This window comes from Coregonus lavaretus (assembly GCF_964263955.1).
Source record: "Coregonus lavaretus genome assembly, chromosome: 30".
Classification (NCBI taxonomy): Eukaryota; Metazoa; Chordata; class Actinopteri; order Salmoniformes; family Salmonidae; genus Coregonus; species Coregonus lavaretus.
In genome coordinates this window covers 12,495,963-12,505,554 of record NC_140017.1, presented here as the reverse complement: position 1 = coordinate 12,505,554, position 9,592 = coordinate 12,495,963, and the positions used below count along the sequence as shown (strand labels likewise).

General features: G+C 44.5%; 1 protein-coding gene across 1 annotated transcript in view; it reads right to left on the bottom strand.

Annotated features, from left to right (window-relative positions):
* Positions 1-230: 230 nt before the first annotated feature.
* LOC311105461 (large neutral amino acids transporter small subunit 4-like) overlaps positions 231-9,592 on the bottom strand; it is a gene marked incomplete at its 5' end in the record, with an annotated part of 23,253 nt that continues 13,891 nt past the window's right edge. The window contains 7 exons of the mRNA XM_084147620.1: positions 231-4,537; positions 4,808-4,931; positions 5,018-5,091; positions 5,504-5,636; positions 5,830-5,956; positions 6,476-6,619; positions 9,001-9,203. Coding sequence (XP_084003746.1) covers positions 4,376-4,537; positions 4,808-4,931; positions 5,018-5,091; positions 5,504-5,636; positions 5,830-5,956; positions 6,476-6,619; positions 9,001-9,203 — 967 coding nt within the window. The 3' untranslated portion in view covers positions 231-4,375. The remainder of the gene's footprint in view (positions 4,538-4,807; positions 4,932-5,017; positions 5,092-5,503; positions 5,637-5,829; positions 5,957-6,475; positions 6,620-9,000; positions 9,204-9,592) is intronic.

Below are 9,592 nucleotides of genomic sequence, written 5' to 3'. Positions count from 1 at the left end.
ATGACAGCAGTAGCAAGGCGGCATCTGCAGGCTTCCTCCACTTAAAGCAGACCTTCCATGCTTTCTTCTGTCTATTATATTGCATACAGATGTCATAGGATATGTCATTCACAATATAGGTTATTTAACACATTTTGCATTAAGAGTGATTGACAATCCACCATACTTTGAGGAAACATGGAAAAATGTCAAACAAGGTCAAATAATTACAAACGGACACTTTGTTTTACAAATTAATCTGTTTATGTAAATCTTTTCATATATAGATTTTTTTCTCTCATTTAGAAAATGACTCAAAATGTCAACAACAATGGCTATAATGTGATATAAGACAAAAACAAAAACTGAGATCCAATATACAACATATAGACATCAAATACAAATTGAAACAAACGCCAAAAATTGAGAATGTAAAACAATAAAATAAACATTTCAGTAAAAACATTAGGTACAAGTCAGGGAAAAGCATTGGTGTTTCAGCTGAAGTTCCCCCTCAATGTCTAAAAGTGACACACAATCATTAAAAAGTGATATCCAAAAAGCATTGCTCCTTTTTCGTCATAAGAGAATATCCAGTCAATAAATCACACTTTAAATCTCAGGGAAGGGGAAAGTAGTAAAAGTATATCACATCTAGAAAATAACTACGGTGATGGCATTTTGAGTAGAATGACAGTTTAAGGTATGGCAGTGTAAAAAGTGCTGATTCTCCCATACTGAGGGAATGAAGATCATCCCAATCCCACATTCATTGTGCTGGAGTACAGTATAGCATCATTATCAGAATCCACCTGCAAGTTCTAGTCATATGTTCAAGCAACGAGAACCAGTCTATACAGGGTTATACATGCATGCTTTTTCTCTTTTCGGAAAATAAATTCATGTAAACAACAATTAGAGTGATGTTCAAAGTAAGGATGTTGAGGATGCCAAGACCTGTTTCTCTATCAGTGTGTGTATGTGTGTGTGTGTGTGTGTGTGTGTGTGTGTGTGTGTGTGTGTGTGTGTGTGTAGATCCTTGAAACCGAGAGACCCAAACAGACAGGCCCAAAGAGCAGTCAGTAGCAAGGAGACGTTCTATATTGAGGGACAGGGACCATACAAGAGGAACGACTAAGACCACCCGTGGTAAGTAACAGAAATAACAAGTTTCTTGCAGTTCCGATGTCATTTCTCTATGAATAAAAAAAACTACTGGGAATACATTCTATGCTAACATGCAGAACCAGCAAGCGGTGCACTGTCTATGTTATATTTCAGTGCAGGCCATTCAGAATAATAGCATTGAGATCCTGATACGAGGACTAAGGTGCATACGTGCCATTCAGTTCTCACTTATTTAATTGATGAAGCTTTTGGAGATTCTAGCATTGTCTCTCAGTTCCATCACCAGTATGTGAAAGATCTCTTGGGTGGGTGGTTGTGTTTGTGTGAGACTGCAGTAGAGAAACAGGTCTGTCAGTGCAACAGTTCAGGACAGTGGATTGGACATGGTTGGATCAATGTGAGGGGTCATGATGTGAGAGGGTGGGGCACCAACTTGCCGTATCCACATCTCAAATCATCTGCACATAGAGAGGCAATCTGCTAGTTACATGGCTGTCTTTGGAAGTGCTTCTGTGAGTGACTGAGCAAAAGCAGACATCCTGTCCAGTCTAAATACTGTATCTGCGGACATAGAGCTACATAAATCAAGGTCTCACACTCTCTCTCCAGTGTATGTTACCAGTGATAGATAATTCAAGAACATAAAGTCCTATCATGACCTGCCTGCCCGCCACCTGGGTCCCACGATCACACCATTCACAACAGCTGCAAGAATGTGGATTTTGAAACAGATATCATATTCAAGCATCTCTCTGTCTCCCTTTTTGATTCGAAAAGTCAATCAAAGTTTAAGTTGGAATTCAATAATTCAAGTAATTTGTTGCTACAAAGTGAGGCTTTGTAAGTGAGACCATAGATAGATACAGGAACTAGTTGGTCACTACCTGACCAGTACATCAAGAAAAACATGAGTCTATGTTCCTGTCATTTTGAAGCACCTTTGTAATAAACATGACATTATATCAATCCACCTTCTTGCATTGTGTGTGTGTATGTGTGCGGTTGGACAACGGTGTTTGTTCATAGGGTTATGTGTTGCCGGGAAGAGTAGAGGATTGCTCAGCAACTCACATAAGTACTTATTGCTATAGCGAATCAGAATTGAAATTCATCAATGTAATTCAGGTACTGTAGAACAGTGCCAGGTATAGGCCCACAGTTCACCTTAAGCTACACATCTCCTATCTATCTAAAACCATTTATCATAAAACCATTTGTACTAAATCACATTTGTCTTGAATCAGAACAAAAGCTTGAATGGTATGTCAGTATCATATTGCAGGTAAAATACAGTTGATAAAACTATTACTTTTTGAAAACCAGATCTCCTGACACAAAAACATCTGGTCATCACAAACAAAAAGAAAATACACAAAGTCAATAAGAAATTCATTTTGCACTACAAAACAGACTGCCAAGACAAGACCAGTCGGTGGTACTGCCAGTGTATCCAGTGAGGGTGATATAGGACCATGCATTGGTGCTTGATAACCTAGCCTACACTCTTAGAAAATAAACGTGTTATCTAGAACCTAAAAGGGTTATTCGGATGTCCAAAAGGGTTCTACCTGGAACCAAAAAGGATTCTACCTGGAACCAAAAAGGGTTATCTCATGGGGACAGCCGAAGTACCCTTTAGGAACCCTTTTTTCTAAGAGTGTAGCTGTGCTGTACCCTATGTTGTTGTGGCACATTATTACTGGTAAGAGGTGTGTTTCAACCTGTGCCATGCTTTGTTTGAAGCACAGCCACTAGCACATCCACATAGTATTCCCTAGAAGTAAAACACTGGCCTGCACACTGAACACTGGAAACCCATTGGCCTAATCACTTACTCTCATCTCAAAAGGGCTCAAAGCAAAGCTATCACCTCAGGCTTTTACCTACAACTCTGAGTGTTACAAAAAACAAGCCTTCGCTTTCTAGTCTCCCTAGAGCTGTTTGAACAGTCGTAAAAGGACAGCTTCTCTGTAGCTTTAACCCTCCACGCTTCTGTTGTCTTCAACAACAAAACTAGAAGACTGAGTCACAAGGTTTGGTCTTTGAGACACCGGAAGGAACACTCGCTAGCTTCTGAAGGTTGGATGAGGTTCCATTCTTACCAATTCATTTACAATGATGACTATCCCCAACATTAAAGCAACATTATAGAACGTTATGGGTACGTTACAGAACGTGACGGCAACATTACAGAGCCTAATGGGAACGTTATGGCGGTATGAACTCTTCGCACCATTTGGAGTACTGAAACTTCTATATAACCTGTCTCGCTTCTACCTCCAGTCCAAACCACTTGTGACGATAGAGAGGCATTGACATGTAACAACCACAGAGAAAAATACAGACCTATTGCCAACAAAGTTTCAATAACGTTCCAATAATGTCCTAATCATAAAACCAGTTCTCAGAGTGTGAAGTAGAAGACCCCCAGTGCAGTACGAGACTAACTTGGATCAGAATTAGAAAGTGAGGCGATACTCGTCGTCGTTACTGGTATCATTGAAAACACATGTAAAAACACTGGTGGTGAAGTATTATAATTGTGAGGAGGACGTCATCTTTTTATCTGGTTCAAGTCACCACATCCAGCACAGGAGGTCTTCGACATGGCGTTGAACGCTTGCTTCCTCTCTGGTTCTTTTTGCAGGGCGACCGGAGAACCAATGTCCTCTTTTTCAGGCAAGAGTAAGCATGGCATTATTGACAAAAATGAAATAAAAAAACAACAGAGAAATGAAACAAAGAGGAGACTGGAAGGGAGGAGAAAGTCGTGGAGATCCTCCTCCCTCTTCTTCTCTTCTTCTCTCTGCAGCTCACAGACCCGCGGTTGTCCTTTCTCATTTCAGTGGTGAGAAGAAGAACAATGTCCATTTTGTGGTGTGTCACTGGAAAAGGAACCGTGTATGTGTGTGTTGAAGAGATTTCACAACGTGTGTGTTGTTGCGTGTCTTTCACAGTGTACGTAGTCGATGTGTTGGGCAGTGTAAAAGTGTGTGTTTATCATTGTAGTTCTCTGAGATTTGTGATCAAATACTGTAGGTTTGACTGAGTGTGTTTGGCAGTGGGCATGGTGGTATGTGTGTGTGTGTGTGTGTGAGAGAGAGCGTATCGTCTGAGTGCAAGTGCAGACGGTTTGAGGGATCGGAGTTGGTGGGTGGGGTTGCGATTCATCATACAGTTCAGTCACACCTGTGACCTCTCCCCTCCTCACACTCTCCATTCCTCCTTCTCTTTGTTGAAAAAAATCTCAGTCCGTCAGTCTGTCTCTCTAGACGAAGGCCTCGGGCTTGCTGCCGTTGTCAATCTGGACGTAGATCTTGGGGTCCTCCTCGCGCTCCTGCTTCTTGCGTTGGAGCTGGCGGCTGTAGCAGAGCAGGTAGAGAGGCAGGCAGAAGCCCAGCACCGTCAACCCCAGCAGACCCACGTTAACCTGCACACAACAACACACAGGAAGTGACATCATCAGTCAGAAGAAGGGAGGGAACGGCTCTGTTGTTTTCATATCGGGACAGTAGTGTGTGCTATGTGGGCAGATTACTTTAGAACAAGATGGCTGCTACACGTCACTCGAATACAGTAGCCTTTGCAGCATTATGCTTATAGCACATTAGCAATACGTGGGTCTTCAGCATTACTGAGCAATAGGTGTGCTGTAGTTTGTGTAAACTCTGGAAAGGGTGAAAGGGCGTTGCTCTCTTACCCATAGGGGGTCTCCCTTCAGGGGGCCCATCATGGCCATGAAGAGGGGCTGCTGCAGCAGGGCGAACAGGGCGCTGATGAGGGACTGCATGCCTGTCAGACTGCCAAACTGAGACGACGGGTACCTAAGGAGGACAACCAGCATGAGGTGGTTGTGTGGAGGGGACGGTGCACACACACACACACACACACACACTCCTGAGACACTTACACAGCAGCATACAGCCCTCCAACCGCAGAGTGGATGAATCCTCTCACAATGGTGTGTAGAATAAACGATAGAATCTGAGAGCAGAGAAGAAAGGAGAAAAACAAATAGTTCAACATGATGTGTTGTAGAATCTACAGGCCCAGGGCACGCATGGTGGGCCCAGGGCACGCATAGTGCCGTGTTCCTTCATCCTAAAATGGAGTCCATGTTTAATAAATAATGGCTTGACAGAGATGTTCCCAAAACTGGGTTGCAAATAACTTGCATAACTTGTAATGACACGTCTGTCCACCAGGGGACACTGTTGAATTAAACAATGGATCAGCTGCAATAACATGTGAATCCCTTGCCCTCTTTCTCTCCCTTTGCCTCTAGGAGGGCTTTACAAAACACTGGGATACACGCAGTGAAATGTTTGCTTCTCCAAAGCTCCTAGAGGAGAGGAAAGAGAGCGAGAGATGGAGGAGAGATGGAGAGATGAGTTACCTGGAGAGGGAGGCTGGGGACGAGGCAGGTGACCCCGAAGCCCATCAGTAGCAGGTTGGTGAAGATGAAGGCCCGCGTGGCGTTGATGATCTTCTGGATCTGTCTGTCACGACGCTTGGGCTGGGTAAGGTCTCTATCAGAGGGGACATCATATGTTACACACATACTCTCTGGTTATACAGATAAAATAGAAATGTCTTGTGGATGCTACGGGAGTATCTGGGATGCAGGGGAATTCTCTTTTGGAGTTTGTATGTGTGTGTGCATGCGCATGCGCATGAGTGAGTGTGTGTGAGCTTGGGTGCGTTCATGCATGTGAAACTCACCTTGTGCCCGGCTTCGTGTTCTCATCCTCACACTCTTTGAGTTTCCAGTCCATGATGTACCCGATCACTGGAGCGGTCATCAGACACAGCAGCTGCAGCACTCCGAAAATGGAGGTGTACACACTTACTGTGAATGGCAGGAGAAACAGAGACATGTTATTTCCCAGGACTATTGCCTCCAAAGCTTACACTCCATCAAAATAGCATGGTGTTTACAGCAAAATGGACAGGGTTGCAGTTTAGGTTATGATTCATGAGGTAAGCCAGAGTCTTAAGTCAAAGTGAATCAATGTCAGAGGCAGAGAGGGGAATAGATGCTCTATGCTCATCTAATCTAGCCTGAAGTCTTACCTACTTCCATCTTCTCATCTGCAGAGGCAGTAAGAAGTCAGTGTGACAGGAAGAGGAAGAGGAAGAGAGACAGAGCAAGAAGAATTAGCCGAAGCAATTCAGAGACTGAAATAAGGGCAGTGTGAAACAACTCCAGGTTGGAGAGATTACAAAGGAGGTTACAAGATTTGAATGACAAATCAGCAATTCTGTGACTAGTTGTAAAGTAAACTACTATATCAACACTACAAGGGATTGATAGCTTTTCATGCCCATGTTCAAGACACATTTTCAAGACACACGCACGCACACACACCTGTGCTGAAGTCTCTTTCGGACAGCGACTCGAGGATGTTGTTCATGGCTCCCATGTAGAAGATAAGTCTCAGCTGGGTGACACACATGGTGATCAGGCTGAGCATGAAGATAGGGCTTAAGACACTCTTCATGAAGGACTGGGCTGTGGAGACACAGGAGGAGAGACAGATTAACAACAACAGAACACAGTACCTTACCATTCACTCCAGTAAAACTGAAGGTTAAACAGTGATGCTGCATTAAATCTCAGAATGCTAGCTATTTGGCTAACTCAATTTATTATTGGAGGATAATACACAGGATTTTAATATTTTTTATCAGATTGCAGTGAGGTTTTACTGTGTATACTGTACAGGATAGGCCTTCTTTCATTTCCTCAACATGCTGTGATGGAAAACTACCAGGGCAAGCTGCTTCACCTCAGAAACAACATGGAGGTAGGGAAATAGGGAAACTCGAAGTCTAAATAGTCCATGGGTCCCTGGATGGCAAGGTAACATGTGGGGGTCTGTGCTGTAAGCAAGGGGACTGGGGCCATGGTCCGTTAATCATCTACTGATCTCAAAGCTGTAAAAGCTGCGGCAGGGCAGTGGAAAAGTCTTAATGGTCACGCCACAGATGTGTCCAGCATTTATTACCCAGTGCTGCAGGTATCTGTCCAATGCTCTGGAGACTGGACCATAGTTGACATACTGGCTGGACAAGGGGCTTAGAGGCTGGTACATGAGAGCAGGTGGTTCTAACAGTCTGTCTCCATCTATAACACTGGGTCTCCCCTCTGTCCTGGATCCATAATATGTGTTAGAATATTATTCACAAAGCGTCTCAGAGTAGGGTCTGGGATCAGTTTTGTCTTGCAGATCATAATGAATAAGAGGGGGGGATCTGATCCTAAATCAGCACTCCTACCTTGGGTTTACATTCTTGACTAGCACACTATGTGACCACACTTGTAAGGACACACCGTGATCATTTTCAAAATACCTAGCCTACACTGGCAACAGTCGTCATGACCAGTGTTTACTTAAACACAAAACAGTCTCTTAATGGGTTAGTTGATATAAGAACTGGTCCACAAAAGAGGTCCCAGGCACCATCCCCAGAGGGATAAAGTATTTTTGAGTGAGTCTCCTTTGAAAGGGAAAAAACTCCTAACAACCAAATAAATTACCACCTTCACATGCATCAGAATGATGAGTGGGCAAACAGGGAGCGAGAGAGAGAGAGACAGAGAGAGAGAGGGAGAGAGAGGGAGAGAGAGGGGGAGAGAGAGAGAGGCCCCTTGATAACCTCCTGATACGTGGAACTTGTCCAGCAGGGTTACAGAACCGCGGGCATCCATCCTGTGTGTATAATGACCCCCCCAGGACCTTACTGACTGCTATCTGCCCTCTGGCCCCTCTGGCCCGGCCCCACCACCGCCAATCCGAGCAGCACTTCTTGGAATGCGGTCCGAATCGATTGCACGGTCCGTTTGGTACCAAAGAGAGCCTGCAGAGAACCACATGGCGCCCCGCTGGGAGTTTGTGACCCTCAGGTCGTGCCTGAGGGGGAGAGGGGGCGCGGAGGGGGCACAGCGGAGGCGAGGAGGGGGCACGTGGCTGATTTAAGTGTGTTTTGGAGGTTTGTGGCTAATTGCAGTGTACAGATCTGGGTTAGTGAATGCAAAGTGCACAGCCAGTTGTGCGTTTGCAGGATTTAATTTGGGAGAGGGAGGATGGCCTTGGTGACCTCAGAGCCAATGACAGCACTCCCTCAGACAAGCTGGCGGCTGGGACCAAAATACTGGCTGGTGGTGAGCCCATTCTGAAACATCAACATTGCACTGATGCAGTCAGAGCCCGTATTTACAAAGAGTTGTAGAGTATGGAATAGCAATCCGCTTTATGGAATAGCAATCCATCATAGAGGTAAACAGTCGACCATATGCTAGATCTGGGCCTGTATCTTGTGCTGATCTAGGATCAGTTTAGCATATTATATCATAATAAATAAAAAGACGGGACCTGATCCTAGATCAGTACAAGATACAGGCCCAGATCTAGCATATGGTCGACTGTTTACCTCTGTTTACCCATAAAGCAGGGCTACAATGATCCATTGTATTGTTGTGTTGGATCTATTTTTCTCTGTCAGTCTGCTCCTATCTAAATTCTACACCATGGCTGAAGCAGGATATTGTGTTGGTGAAGTGGTTGTACAGTTTTTGTGGGTCTTTTAACATCAGACAGGTTTCTGGCAGACATGTCCTTTGTTGTGTCCAAATTATTCAAAATGGTATAACAATGAAACTGTTAAACTGGCTTATGGCCTCATGGAGTATGGATTTGGGGAGGTACAGAGCTTGAAAACCATTATGGCAAATCCATTTCGAGAATGAACCCCATCACACTCACAGTGTGCACAGAAAATGCACAGTCATTATTTATTTTCCTACTCTCCATCTGAAAGACATCAAAAGCAGAGAGCCGAGTCATGTTCTCTGGTCTGGGATGAACAGATGTGGCCTGGCCAGACACTTACATTCCTCCTGGGACTTGCACTGGACCTCCAGGTCAACGGTGGAGAGACACAGCTTGTTGCCCTCCTGTTGGGCCAGATCCTTGGGGTTTTGCTTCATGCTGTTCCCCACGCTGAGTCGTCTCCCCACCGTGGTCACCTGGCGGTAGAACTGCTTTCCAGTGATCTTATGGTCAAAGCCCAGCCAGCTGAACTTGATCTTCACACTGAGGGAGAGATGGAGATAGGGAGAGAGACAGAGAGAGAGAGAAAGAGAGAGAGGGAGCGAGAGGGAGAAAGGGAGCGGGGGAGGAGGAAAAACTGAGCAAAGGATGAGACTAAATCCAGGTGAATGAGAGCAAAGCCAGTTGAGCTCCTCATCTCATTAGCTTTCCTTTTTTCCAGGGCCTCAAGCCTTCGCCATGCTGCAGAGGAATGTGTGCTGGGGGATGTAGTGTACTGAGGAGACTTAATATTCCTACTCCAGTTTAAGTAGATGAACCTCAAGTCCTAGTATTATCCCCTAAACCTGTTATTGTTGGCTAATATTAGGAACTGTATGTCTTTTAGGTTATAACTAAAGATATAACTAATGATATAAGGAGAAAATACTAGC